Source organism: Trichomycterus rosablanca, chromosome 2 (genome assembly GCF_030014385.1).
Source record: "Trichomycterus rosablanca isolate fTriRos1 chromosome 2, fTriRos1.hap1, whole genome shotgun sequence".
NCBI classification, from domain to species: Eukaryota; Metazoa; Chordata; class Actinopteri; order Siluriformes; family Trichomycteridae; genus Trichomycterus; species Trichomycterus rosablanca.
Window position 1 is genome coordinate 29231897 of NC_085989.1, and position 14979 is coordinate 29246875.

The following is a 14979-nucleotide window of genomic DNA, read 5'->3' on the forward strand; positions in this document are numbered from 1 at the left end:
TTATACACACACAAAAGTCTTGAATTCGAAGTCTAAGGTAAGCATATATGTTTATCATAACAACATGATAAATGTCTGTTGGTTTAGAACAGCAGTAGAGTTGAATAAATACATCAGACATTTGCTGCCATTTGGCTATAATGCCACTTTACAAAAGAAAAAAAGCGCTTGTTTTTTTTTAATAGATCATGTTTGCGCTTATGTTGTCTCCCTATAATGGAAGAAAAATGCTAATACCTGTACATGCAGATTCACCTGTATCTGCAAAAGCGCTATGAAGTTAAGCTATGATACAACAGTAAATATCAAATACCTTGATATTTGTGGCTTTAAAACAAGCAAGTGGCCTGATGAGGAACATATAAGTGGCACAGTATGCAAAATCCAAACGGTGAAATGAAAAGTAAAGCAGAGAAAGAACCCTGAAATACTTAAACTTCAAAGCCATGACAGAACAAACTTTGTGCAAATTAGATTAATCTATGCTTACCAATTATTCAAAAGGAACTCATCACATTTTTTAATAAAAAAAAAAAAAAAAAAAAAAAAAAATTCCTGTTGTTGAATTTTGTATTAAAGACTTGCCTAGTACCACTCACACAAAGTTATGCATCTTTTCACAATATTAAAAACTTTTCAGGGAGAAAAAAAGAAAAAGCATTAACTAGGAAGTGCATGCCTGGGGGAAATGAGCAGTGCAAATGAACATTGTAAAATGCATTATCAGAGAAAGAAAGGGCTAAGAAAGAGACTTTCAACTCCCATCAAAGACAAGTCAAAATGTAGACAACCCATGTATTTATTTCCATTATCTGCTTTATCCTGATCAGGGTTTTGGTGAAAAGATCAGGGTCCTGATGTACACCTTTGACAGAGCACCAATTAATCACACACTTGCCCATTCACAGCTAAGAGCAATATAGAGTAGACCATTCATCTCTTGGCAGTCTTCTACAACGCACTGTGTGTGTTCTTAAACAAAAAATTCTAAATACAGATAAACACAGTTTAAAGCCCTTTCTTTGATATTTACTTAATTCAGTCACAGAGCTACAGAGCTGTGTGGGCAACACAACACTTTGCTAAAGATTTAGCAAAAATCATACAATAAATAACATAAAAACAAACTATCAAAGTATTTGATGCTTTACAGAGTTTTTCAGTAGTTTACAGTCACTGTTTCAGTGTCCATAAGGGTTCTATGTGTTGAGGTTTTGGAGGACTGAGAACTGAAAGCATGAGTAAAATATACAAACATTTACAACAGTGGTTGTTTATGCAGGCAAGAATTGGCATGTGAGAAGGTTTATCAGAAGCTTTAAAAGTGTAACATGGTGCAGTCAGCTGAGGAGCACTGCTGGCAATCATATGCCCCCTTGAGCTATTCTTACCATCTGGCTCTTCTCACCAGCCAATGGCAGACTCCTTCAGAGTCATAACCTGTATGGATGAACACGCTATACTTATTTCTCTTGTCGTTTATGCTGATGCCTTAACGGTGCAGCCACAAGGTTATACACTGTCAATTGTCTCTGTAGGACATTCGCCCAGGCCAGATGGCATCGCATCAGGTGTGTTTGGAGCCAGGAAAAACATAAAACTCCACAGAGCAGTGGGCCTCAGGGGCCCGACATGTACAGAACTGTGATATTCCATTTCATTTACAAACAGTATGTAACAGCATACAACATACAAAAAACGTAAAGGCGACACAAGTACTTTCTATACATAGAAAAAATTTAAATTAATAAATACTATACAACAAATGTAGTACAACAATGCATGGACAGATATGGTTCTTTACACATGCACTTTAGCACAGGAGTTTACCAGGTGTGTAAATGCACCCCAGAATCGAAAGAGTGGTAAATGGTGGGCTTTACAGCAATTAATTGTTTTAGTCATGTAATTACTGTGTGGCTCACATGAAAATAAAAGCTACACAAGACCTCTACTGATGGGGTCTTAAATCAAAACTTAATCAGGGCAATGACACGATAGAGATATTATTAAATGTATTTTGACAAGACGAGCAGAAAAGTCTGTGTAATGCTAGAGCATTGAATTATCTTTTACTTAATTTAAACTAAAATGTGTATGTTATATAGTTATATTCCTGCATAATACACACACTGACATAATTGGTCCAGCTTTCTTTATATTAAAAGCTTCTAGAACAAGAAAAAAGTTCAGGCATTACACTGCCTTTTTACTATTTAAAACTGACTGATCCTATTAAAATGTGTTCTGCTATTAGAGGAAAGTTGAGGGCTTAAGCCTAGCCTTCCCATGCAGTTATCACCACTGGACTTCTGGGTAAAGAGCTTTACCTTTAATTGGGACATAATATATTCAGCAACATTTTAATTTCCAATAAATTTGTAGCTGGAGGTACTTTACAGCTTGTTTTATGTTAGGTAAAAGATACTAACATTTTCAGCAGAGATTACGGCTAAATATGCCATCTCTGTATGTAAACCTGAGCCCAAACTAAAGAAATGTCTGTGAATGATTTTAAAATTCAGAAGCTCTTTCTGGGTGCTTGGGGTGGTGCAGCGGTCTATTACACTATCCAAACACAGCTAAGATCTGGGTTCAAATCTCAGTGGTGCTACCAGCCGGCCAGGCATCTACGAAGACACAATTTCTGGCCAAAGCCCTGCGATGGATTGGTGCCCAGCCATGGGCCCAACGTTTCATGGTGAAACTAAGCCTGCCACAAAGGCAGAAGCTGGCAAATTAGAGGTCTTTAATCCATCAATGTTATTGAATCTATTGGGTGTGATTTGTTATGCATTTATCACACTGTCTTTTTACATGAATAAGTTAAACCTGGTAAAATACACTGTGAAAGATGCATAAGCGAATGACACAAAGCTGGAACATTAGATTTCAGTCAGCACATCAGTGTGGCACACATGGAGCATCCTACCTCCCCCACAACCCTCAAGGGCCACTGCTCATATACACACAATAAGAGTCCTTTTCAATGTAAACAAAGCTTCATAAAGTCATATTACTGCACCACTAACATTGCTTCAGCTGTAGATGTGCATTTTATATTCACTATGCAGCACTGTGTCAGAAACAAATCTCAAACTGCTGCTAAAAGCTGCTGGATTGTAGGCAGGACCTCTTTAAATGACTTAACTGTAGCGACCAGCTTCTAGTGACCCAAATACCTCAGTATCCAACTTGGCTGCTTTTAGATAGCATGAGGATGATCCCCATAAAGATTCCAGTACCAAACAGCCTCTTGAGCAGAGCGCCGCTGTCTTTAGGAATGACAACCTGTGCCAGGTCATTGGTGATCTGGGAGATCTCATGGGCTACACACACGAAGATAAAGGTGCTGATGATGATATTGAGAGTGGGGTTTCCAGGGATTAGGACCAGGATGCCCTTGGTGTCGGCAGCCAGCCATATATGATATTGACAGATAAAGAGCTGCAGGAGAAGCAAATACAAAAAGAGAAGCAATTTCAATTTGTTTTAAAGAATTATTTAAGACCTAAAACTTCGGGAGTAACCAACTTATCTGCTGCCAGGGACTCTGTAATACCATTATAATTTTTTTTCTGCCCATGGCTTAATAAAATTTCAGAATAAATGTACATGTTTAGAATCTTTATCTTTTTACATGCACCTTACCTCTAAAGAGATTTTTCCAAACCAAGCAAAAAAAGAGCTGTACAAGGAACGGACATAACCAGGGATGTTTCTGATCAGAACAAATGCCAGAATCTAAGGGAAGGACAAGAAACAAACTATTACAATTATAGTAATTTGTATATAGGCAAGTTTTTCCATATTTACACAAAACATTTGTAGCTATTTGGAATGACTATTGGCTTCTCTTATCTCCCTTGCCCCAGTGAATTAGGCCAATTAGGCCGGGCAGCAATTCAGGAAGTTCAGAGGTCCTTCCATTTTTAAATAATTAAAACCACTGTGGTTTGTGAAAACTCAAAGCCTTAGATATTTTATATCCTTGGCCTGATCCTTTTTTTTGCACACCAGAGGCAGTTCCTTGGACAATTTTTTTTTGTTTCTGATGACAGAGTTTAAATTGTGGGTCCCTTTTTAACTATGTCCAATCGATTCATACTGCAAAAGATGGACTCCAATTGAGTTCTTGACACATCTAAATAATTGAGCAAACAGGATGCACCTGACCACAATCTGTATACCTTAGTGAATAAGAGATTTCAGTTGTTAATTTTTAATTATATTGCAAAAAACTCTAGAGACATGTTTTACTTTATCATTTTGGGGGTTTAAGGGTAGATTAATGAGTAGTGGCAAAAATCACAACACAACGCAAAAGTCAAGAGGTCTGAATACTGAATCCACTGTATCTGGTATCACCCACAATCTCTGCAACCCAATCTGAAATTTAGTAGTTTAGTTTACCACACTTTTTTTTCCACAGGTAAACATAAATAGGGGTTTTGTATTGAAGGTGTGATGTGTATTATCTCAACAACTGATTTATTAGTAGCCAATCGGTCAAGTCAGAGCTGAGATGCAAACTCAAGAGGTGGAGAGCACTGGTGGACTAGTGTGTTTTAGCACTGCGCCAACCAAGCACCCTAAGATTGTTTAATCGAGTTGGGGGACACTGCAACACTTCTAATCAGGTCGGGGGACACAGCAACGCTTAAAAACTCTGGTAAAAAAATCAAACATTGATTGGTTTATTAACAACATAACAGGTAGCACAACATAAGCATTTTGTGGGTGATATTATACCAGCACCTGTCTAGGGAATGCAATATGATAAAATAATTATTTTAGCAGTACTCAATATACAATTACTTTTTTTTGGTAATATCTAAAAATATATTGAGTACAGGATTTATTTCAAAACGTTTTCATGTTTTTGCTGTGTAACTAATACAGTGTATATAGTCAGTCAAAGACTAAAAGACCTAAGGAGTAATCCATGTAGACATGACAACAACATGCCAGAATTTTCACAGATAGTAGCAAAAGGCAAGGTTAAAACCCAAGACACCAGTACCATACTGCGTGGGTGCAGCACATGATCAGCATTAGAGACACTGTAGTACCTAACACCATGGTACTAAGTGTTAGGAAGTTTTGCATTTCTTTGTTACCTGACAAAAAAAGATAAAAACGTACCTGCACCACAGAAATGTATGGATGCATCTCATTGCATTCAGTCTTATCCTTACAGCTGCTTGCCCAAATGGAATATGTCTGAAAAAAAGAAAAAAGTTAAATAAATTCTTCATTATCCTTGGATGAAAAAACATGGAATGAAGTTGCATACTTACTATAAATGAAACCACAGATATGAACAGCAGGCAGTTGGAAATCTTGTTGGAAAAGAGCGGCTCTCCTTTGCCCTCTGACAAAATCTGGCATTTTTGTAATACCAGGTAAACAAATGCAAACAGCATCCCATGGATCACTGCCTGTAATTTAAATAAGCAGAAAACAGAGAGACCAAGATGAGTCTGGTATATTCTTACACCTGCCTGAAAGCAGGCTGCATAATATGACTGTCTAATACAGATATAGTGATGAATAACGTTATAACATTTTCTGTTTTAAAGCCCGGTTATGTACAAAACCTTGGCAAAATAAATGTGACACATTATGTAAAATGTGTAAACATATATGTGAACATTTTTGCCATATTGCCCAACCCTAACAAAGAATACCTAAAGAGTTCTAAAATGCAATTAATACAATTATCTTTGGGTTGTTAGGCTAAAAGTGTGAGTAGTATAAGGCAGCTCTAAAGATGAGGTTGACAGCAGAAAGTGCAGCATTAAGAACCCGGATATCAGCATGCATTGTGTTTTGTTAAAAACATGTTGGCTTATGCTCTGATAAAGAAAGTCATAATTAAACATTGATGTGTGTGTACAGCTAACTGCCAACTGATTATACAAATGCAAATTCACAAAGATGGCTTATACTGCACTTTGTATGGATTGAACATTGTATCAATTTGTAATAAATATGTCAAGAATTTATGTTGAACATTTTTTGGTAAAATACAGTTTAAAGAAAATCTAAGTGACTTACAAATCTGTCTAGCTTCCATCTGAACCACCACTCGTGGATGTTTCCCTGCAGCTCAAAGAGCTTTGAAATAGGCCACACAGAAAAAACATGCTCAAAAAATTCCTGGAAAAAGTAAACAAGTTTGTTATAAAATGTAAACAAAGCAAAACAGTCTGTTTTAGTACAGCACAATAGTACTACAATAAAATCCCACCTGTGAGTAAGAAATGAAGCAAATGAAAAGGAGTAACCCAAACAGCTTCAACAGAAGTATCAGGTGCCAGAAACCACTACCTGCAACAGAAAAAAAAAGTGCTTTTGCATATACCACTCAGTAAATCACCAAAGTATCGCTCATATTAAGCTCATATTTAATAGGCTTTATTACCATTGGCTTTTATCTGTAGAATTTGTGGCCACACAGCCATTGTGGCATAGATAACCACAAACCAAAAGGTAACCAGAGGCACAAAGTAGTAGAACTGGTATGGTCTATCCATGACTAGGCAGAGCACTACCACCAGGAAATTGAGCCTGAAGAGAACCTAGAACAAAATTCCCCCAGTGAGCAGTTTAGATTTAAACTGATCTTGACAGGTCAGTGAGATACTGTGTGCATTTACATAAGCAGCCATACAGAGGCAAACAAGACAGAAAGTAGACAAGGTGTGGTAAGAGTGTACCTGGCACACCCGATAGAGTCCAAATTCTCCCTTCAGCCAGAAAAAAGAAAAGTGGCCATATCCTGTCTGGAAGAGATAAGCTGCCACCAGGACCCGGACATGCATGTACACAGGTATAAACTAAGGAGGAAAAACAAAGCAACATTATGACAGCTTACCTAATTCATTGCATTTAATTATAAATACAAATTTTGGCCTTATGAGTTAATTCAACATACTGTGGTATAGCTGAGCCAGGCCAAAATTGTTTTACATTTGCAGTGTTTGTGTGTGTACATGCAAGTGTAAGAGTTTGTGTTAAAACTGATTTTTAAGACATAATTGGCTAATGTCTGCCAGGTGGGAGGGCCAAAGTGATTTCTCATTTCTGGCTAGTTGGTGGCGCCTGCACAAGCACACAGGATAATGAAGATCGGTGTGTGACTCTCTGTATGCTATACTGATTCGTGTATGACCATGCCTCAGGCAGGTAAAAAGAAGCAGTTGGCACTACCCATGTGTCAAAGGGGGCGTGTGCTATGTACAGCCCTCCTCAGTCAGGGTAGGGATCTGCAGCATTGCAGGAGACATTATCAGGACAATTGGGATTGATTGGGAGAAAAGGGAAATGCATAAATATACATAGATTAAAAAACCTGATTTGTGAATCTGTGGCACTGTTAAACTATTATTTACAATTTGAAAAAAAGCCATTTGTTGTTGATTAGGTGAGCAGCTAAAAATTAATCATTTGATTACTGAGCAGCAGTAGTAGATGGTGGTCACAGCAGAGCATAAGTGTTAATCTACTCAGATAGGAACTTACAGCGCTGGCTCCTGATATATGATAGATAAGGATGACCAGCTGCATCCATCCCTTCCATTCATCAGTCTGCTCTCTGTTCAGCAGTTTGGTCTACAAAACAAAACATAAGTGTGATTACAGCCAAAGGTAATGCTTCCAAATGATACATAACCCAAACCAAATTCTAAACAGCCAACTGCAACTCTCTGCATTACCTCTTTACTGTTTTCATTGTAGAAAAAACCCAGCACAAATATGTAGATAAGTGGGATGAAGAAGGTGGAGTGTGTGTAGAACTTTTGCTCCTTCATAAAAACATTTGCTCGATCACACAGGTAAAAGTAGAGCATGATGAGACCCATCCTGCAGATGGACTGTAAGGCATCATTCAGGTTGATTGGAACTGCAGGAACGGGAGGTTTCTTCTCCTCTCCACTTTCAACATCAGTAACAGGCCTACTCTTCCGATGCTTGCTATAGCCAAGTGCATTAAGGACCAATAAGCAGACAGCAGCTGCCAAAAAGAGTGCAGCTGCCAGCTTCTGTAACACACTTAGTGAAGAAACACTTTGGCAGCATGAACCGTCAATAGGTGTGAGGATCTTGTTGCATATGGAGTTCATCAGAACCATGGCACCCTAACAAAAATAAAAGAGTATCAAAGTCGAATGTGACAAATTTGACATTTTTAAAGCAGAAACAGCTTCATGCAGTCAACAGCTTCACTGTGAGAAAACATGCTGTGCTTATTATTTTGTATGTAAAAAGCTAAATACTCTTAAAGTCTTAATGAAGTAATTAACTGAAATATGAAAACATGTCTCCTAATACATGGATTAGAATCTAATCATGTATACACCTTAGTTGGAATACAGTCAACTGATACTAACTTATTGAGGCCAATTTAAAACAATAAGGAGGGGTTATCCTACTCCTTTAGATAAAGGAAGCTATTAAACCATTTGTATCAGATTACTCCCACATGGTTTAGCACCACGCTGGAAATAGTCCTGTAAAGAAAGAAACCTTACATTATACACTTTGTATGTATTTACACTGTATATTTAAAAATATATAATGTGTGGATGGGGCATCTAACATTTTTTATAATTCTATATTTGCATTTTTACTTTTACTCCCAATCTAGTTGTATCCATTTGCCCAGTTGTATCTACTATACTGCTGCAGACCCCAGACTGGGGAAGGCCATACCTAACAAATGCAGTAGCCAATTATTTCTCTTCACCTGCACAAGGCAGGTTCACACAGAGATCAGTATTGCATATGGAGAGTCACAGACTGATCCCCACTATTTATTACGATTGGCTCAGATTAAGAAAGGTTCAAGATTCCAGCTGGGCCCAGTACATGATTAAAGCCAGGTGTGTTCATGATTTTAAAACTGTAAGTGATTATTCTCTGCATATCAAGAAAGCAGGCTGGGTTAGTAACAGGTAATAGACGGCAGACCACCACCACTTACATACAGGTTTAACTCTGAGCAGTGCTATTGTCTGTCCTTATGTCTACTCAGACATGATTGGCTATGTCTGGGGGATGGGGGTAATAGCCAAAGCCCAGCAAATGGATCTGCCATGACTTTGACCAAGATAATTGAAATGAAGAAGAAGATACTGACACCATGAGAGGTGTATTAATTTGATATTAAATAGTATAACAGTAACAGTTTTTTTCTGCCACAAACATATTTTATTTTACCTGCCCCACCCTTTAGAGACTTTAAAGTGATAAGCTGGCTTTCCATATCTACAAATGACCTAACACCAAATAAAGGTCTAAAAGACATTTTAAACTGCTTATGACTTACCACATTCCTTGTGCTCAAAGGTAGGTGTAGTCCATCCAAAGACTGGGTGATGGTCTCCATGGCCGCTTGTCGAGAAGCCTCCAGGAACTTTACTGAGGCCTTGCCATTCCTCTTGCTGTTGTTTAGAGTGCTGAGGGCTGCTGCATTATACAAGTCTATCTGCTCATTTGTTATCATCTTACGATTCTCACTAAGGATTTTCTCATACACAGGGTCTAAAATTAGAGGCATCAGAAAATAAATAATAAAGTTCTATTTGCCCCCCATCCCATTCATATTTTACAATGTCGGCCATTTAAACCACACCTTGTAACACCCAGTAGACTTCACTGTGTTCAGACAGCTTTTCCAGCGGTGCTGCTATAGATGTAAGGTTTGCCTTGTATTGTAGGAGTGTCTCACTGCTACCGCTGTGAAGTTTTATAGACCACTGTGCAAATGAGACACACATGAATACTCTATGGGTACAGATTACAGCAGCAGGACAATATCAAGCTCATAAATTTCATTTATGTGTAACTTACTGTAGCAGCACCAATTATAATGACATCCGGTTGGGTAGAGAGTCTCTGCAGTAAAAAATTAAAGAAAAAATACTGACAAATTAAAAAAGAGCAAAACAAAGTACAAGAATTAAAATTATTATAAAAATAAATTGACTGGCTTTACCTCGGTCCATGATATAAGCTGCTCTTTCATGGAATTGTTTACTTCTGCAAACCACAGGAAGTCCTACATAATAACAGAAGTAAACAAAACTCTTTAAACTCTTGTCAATGTGTCTATGTCAATTAGAGGATTCTCGAGGAAACACTTACCACATTAAGAGAAGACTCTTTATCAGCAAATGGAATGTTTTCATGCTGTCCGGGTCAAGTTACAAACAGCAAAGAAAAAAAGAAATTAGAATTATTATTTTAGAATTATAGAATTATCTAGAATTATTAGATTTAATAATGTAACATTCATCAGCAATTATTCACACAGCCTTCATTTTTTTATTTAAATATCTTTGAACAGTTGTAGTATAAAAAGTATTATCTTGTATTTAGTAAATAAACACAAGCAAAACTTTTGATGTTCCATCTTGTTCCATCTTCAATTAATTGTCTCTATCTTACTTAAATGATCTTCAGAACCACAACCAGTTTTGGTTCAAGCAGCAGATCGACAAAAACTGTCCTTGTTACTAAATGTCCAAACCATCATCAGACCTGATTTTTTTTTTTTACCAGTAGCCTTCAACGGGCTAAAAACTGACTGGAAATCACTGGCTCAGCATGATGTTGGTTCTTCTTTGACTGTTGCCTATTTGTATTAGCATGTGTAATGTTTACTGAGGGACATACAAAGCAATTCTCTAAATAGCTCTTAATAAGCTTGTCTGTTAAATACTGTAATTGTGTCCATGTGCCAGAGGTTTACGCAGCTTTTGAATCAGGTATAAAACAGCTGTGAGCTTTGAGTCAGTAGTAACCTTTTACTGCTGAAGAATTGTAATTTTAGATTTGGTTGATTGTTTTAAAAGCTGAAAACTCTCAATCACAAGTGTAGTGTAGTAAAAATAATTAGCACATCTTGACAATCTTTTGAAAATATGCATTTTAAAGGGATAACAGTAAGTTCTGTAATTTAAATACAAACAAACCTTGTTCCCATTTTCCTTCGTCTCAGGGTCGATGACGTTGATGAAGGAATAAAAGAGCTGCCGAATACGGGAGTCCCCAATGAATGTAATCCGTTTATTGCTGAGACAAGCCTTGGCTTCTCTGCAAAGAAAGGGAAAAAATGGCAAAAGTTTACATATGGGAAAAAGAAAACGAAAGTTTACATATATGGAAAATGGCCCCAAATAATTACACATACAGGGGTTGGACAATGAAACTGAAACACCTGTCATTTTAGTGTGGGAGGTTTCATGGCTAAATTGGACCAGTCTGGTGGCCAATCTTCATTAATTGCACATTGCACCAGTAAGAGCGGAGTGTGAAGGTTCAATTAGCAGGGTAAGAGCACAGTTTTGCTCAAAATATTGCAATGCACACAACATTATGGGTGACATACCAGAGTTCAAAAGAGGACAAATTGTTGGTGCACGTCTTGCTGGCGCATCTGGTCACTCGTGCCAATGCCAAACGTCGGTTTCAATGGTGCAAGGAGCGCAAATCTTGGGCTGTGGACAATGTGAAACATGTATTGTTCTCTGATGAGTCCACCTTTACTGTTTTCCCCACATCCGGGAGAGTTACGGTGTAGAGAAGCCCCAAAGAAGCGTACCACCCAGACTGTTGCATGCCCAGAGTGAAGCATGGGGGTGGATCAGTGATGGTTTGGGCTGCCATATCATGGCATTCCCTTGGCCCAATACTTGTGCTAGATGGGCACGTCACTGCCAAGGACTACCGAACCATTCTGGAGGACCATGTGCATCCAATGGTTCAAACATTATATCCTGAAGGCGGTGCCGTGTATCAGGATGACAATGCACCAATACACACAGCAAGACTGGTGAAAGATTGGTTTGATGAACATGAAAGTGAAGTTGAACATCTCCCATGGCCTGCACAGTCACCAGATCTAAATATTATTGAGCCACTTTGGGGTGTTTTGGAGAAGCGAGTCAGGAAACGTTTTCCTCCACCAGCATCACGTAGTGACCTGGCCACTATCCTGCAAGAAGAATGGCTTAAAATCCCTCTGACCACTGTGCAGGACTTGTATATGTCATTTCCAAGACGAATTGACGCTGTATTGGCCGCAAAAGGAGGCCCTACACCATACTAATAAATTATTGTGGTCTAAAACCAGGTGTTTCAGTTTCATTGTCCAACCCCTGTATATTGTTACAGTAATATGGCTTACATGTTTTTGTATTTGTGCATCATGCAGCCATATGGCTGCCACACATTGTCTCCTAGAAACCGTCCACTGGACAGAAGCCACTCACATGTGTCCTGGCCTGAGAATGAAAAAAAATATTCCCAGTAGTGTAAGACAACAATGCTTTTACAATGTTGGCATATCAAACACTTTGTGCTGTGTTCAAATACAAAAGAACTGTTGTTTTGTTAAAAAAAAGTTTTTACTCTGTAATGATGTAAGTACTGTAGAGATTTGCGTTATAGACTTTAGAATTTTAAGAGCTTTGATGTCAGCATCATATTGTAATTTCAATGTCCCTAAGACAAGTAATGTGCAAGAATGTGTGTCTGGGCTATCATAGCATAATTCTGTTCTGCCAGGCAAAAAAGTGACTTAGTAGGCACTTATTAAGCACTGACCAGATACTGTTTTAATTCACCTAAAAAAAAATCCTTGCTAAACATTGTTTTTTGTGTGTATCTATCTAGTTTTTAGCAATGTTCAAATTTTGCTTTATGTATTTCTGTTAGCCTGACAGGGAAAAAAGTAAATATATTCCTAAACTGTGCTGTAGGATTGATCGTGCAGCAAAACTCGCCTTGTTCTAAGCAAACACTGTTACACCCTTGCACTCTCAAAGGCCTACACAACACAGATCTGCAAATCCATTACGTCAAGGAGAGCAAACTTAGAGCAAAGATAAGGTGAGGAAGGAATTATGGCACTTTGAAAAGGGTATATTTCTATACTTCAGCCAACTATTGTTGTGTTATCTTAACTTTACTAGCAACACAGATAGGCTGAACATACATTGTGTTCGCTGACACACTATGAGTTTCATTAACAGTATATTAAATTTACTGTTATGCAGCTGTATAATTAGCAAAGCCCAAAGTTTTGCCCACAAATACAACAGCAAATCATAATCACTAATCATAATGTAAAATGTGTTTTTTTAAAACACCAAAATAATGAATTACAAATGTACTGTTTTGTCATTAATAGCAGCAACATTTTACTGTATTATATCTAAATAGAATTTAGGGTTGTATTACCTAATAGCACACCATACATATGGACAAAATAACGTGCATTTATTTATGTAAGAATAGTTTGGGGTCATGTTAACATGTGTTTAGGCATATTAAAGGAATCACTGGCTCAAGTGGGCCACCTGGTACGTTTATCATTTGTTCAGCCGTGAAACCAAATCTATCATTGCTTTCACTCAGTACTATTTACAAAGACACATTTTTATGTATTTATTCTTTTCTTGATGTTACAACCCAGAAAAGAGCCTTTCTAATATAAGTAATACCTTACACCTGCGTCTTTGCTTGTCCTTATAGTATACTGTAATATTCAAAATAGAACATGACAATATTTAATACAAACTGCCTGAAATTAAAAAAGCTATATAATACATCATAATATATATTTAAGCAATAAATCCTAAGTGTAATAAAGTGACATTTTAAATATTATTGTGAGCCTGCGTTTTTGTGAAGACTAGGACCGCCAAATGTGAAACGTGCCTATATACGCCAGCTAGCTTGCATCAAATGTAAACAAAGCAGTCTACGTGCACTGGTGTCAATGTAATGCAGCTTAGAATACGCCAACTTATTAGCATGGCTACCAACTATTACAGTCCTCCTAGCTCCGAGAAATGTGTTATTATATATATATATATATAATATAATATATATCGCTTTAGCCAACCGGCTGCGTCACAAATCAAACAGTAATCCACTAGACAGCGTGTCAAGCTAGAGAACAACCAATAGTGTAGTTAGGTTGCTACTTTAAAATTACTGTGTGGTTTGTGATACAGAATATGCTCTACATCATAGAGGTTTCTAAAGACTTTAAATACTGAGCATATTAAAGCATACTTGATCATAGCCAACAAGTATCATAAAGCTAGCCAGCAATACTACTCACTGTGACATTTGTCAAAGCGGCTACGCTAGCAAACAGGCTAATGTTAGCCACAGTCAAGTTAAAAACACTGTAGGAAAGGCTATGCAGAGCTGCAGCCACAGCGCGGCATTACCTCGGCTCAACACCTACCTCCATAATAACGAGAGACTAAGTGGAACACTGTGACGAGAATGGCAGCAACGAGAGACAGCAATTTAGCATTTTTAATGCTAAAATACTGATTTATCTCCCGTTTGCCTAGGTTGTAGGCCAAGAACGCCATCTTGGCTCCTCCATGACAACCAGCAGATGGACGAGCCGCTGGAGGACAGACAGAGTGGAGGTACCGCGGCAGGATTTGCTCTCTGCTTCAGCTGCTGCTGGGTAAACAGCTTCTGTCCGATACTGCTCCTAGCGCAGGGACCGCCCCTGGTTCAATCCCAAATCAACTCCAGGCCCTATGCAAGTGCCCTACAAGGGAAATTAAACGATGGCTTTCACAGCCGATATTGTGCGATACGTTTCAAATATGACGTTTATGGGATTCAGGTTATTTATCAGGTGCATACAATGTAATACTGTATAATGGGTATAAGTAAACTAAAAATGGTACACTTTTTACAAAAAATATTTTAAGTGTCCCACAGCACTAGTAGTTTAGCACTGCTTTGTCTGAGACGTCAATAGACAAGAGGGATATAAACACACCTCCTTTATTGCTTTATCTCTTCATTTTCTTTTGTACTGTTTTCTCAGCGTATAAAACTACTTGCCTCCATCTTAGTGTTTTAACATTCTTTATTATATTATTTATTTATTTATGCATTTTCTCCCTTTTTCTTCCGTGTCCAATTTTTACC

At 37.8% G+C, this 14979-nt stretch overlaps 1 protein-coding gene across 1 annotated transcript; it reads right to left on the minus strand.

The window, feature by feature from the left end:
* Positions 1-781: 781 nt before the first annotated feature.
* Positions 782-14423, minus strand: casd1 (CAS1 domain containing 1). Its single transcript, XM_063014053.1, has 18 exons — positions 14270-14423; positions 12197-12293; positions 10983-11103; positions 10153-10197; positions 10004-10066; positions 9859-9903; positions 9641-9764; positions 9335-9549; positions 7722-8144; positions 7528-7617; positions 6723-6842; positions 6428-6584; positions 6254-6333; positions 6061-6162; positions 5301-5441; positions 5146-5223; positions 3652-3744; positions 782-3447 (listed from the first exon to the last, which is right to left on the minus strand). The coding sequence occupies exons 1-18, from the start codon at positions 14400-14402 to the stop codon at positions 3184-3186; spliced, it is 2391 nt and encodes a 796-aa protein (XP_062870123.1). The 5' UTR covers positions 14403-14423; the 3' UTR covers positions 782-3183.
* Positions 14424-14979: the final 556 nt, after the last annotated feature.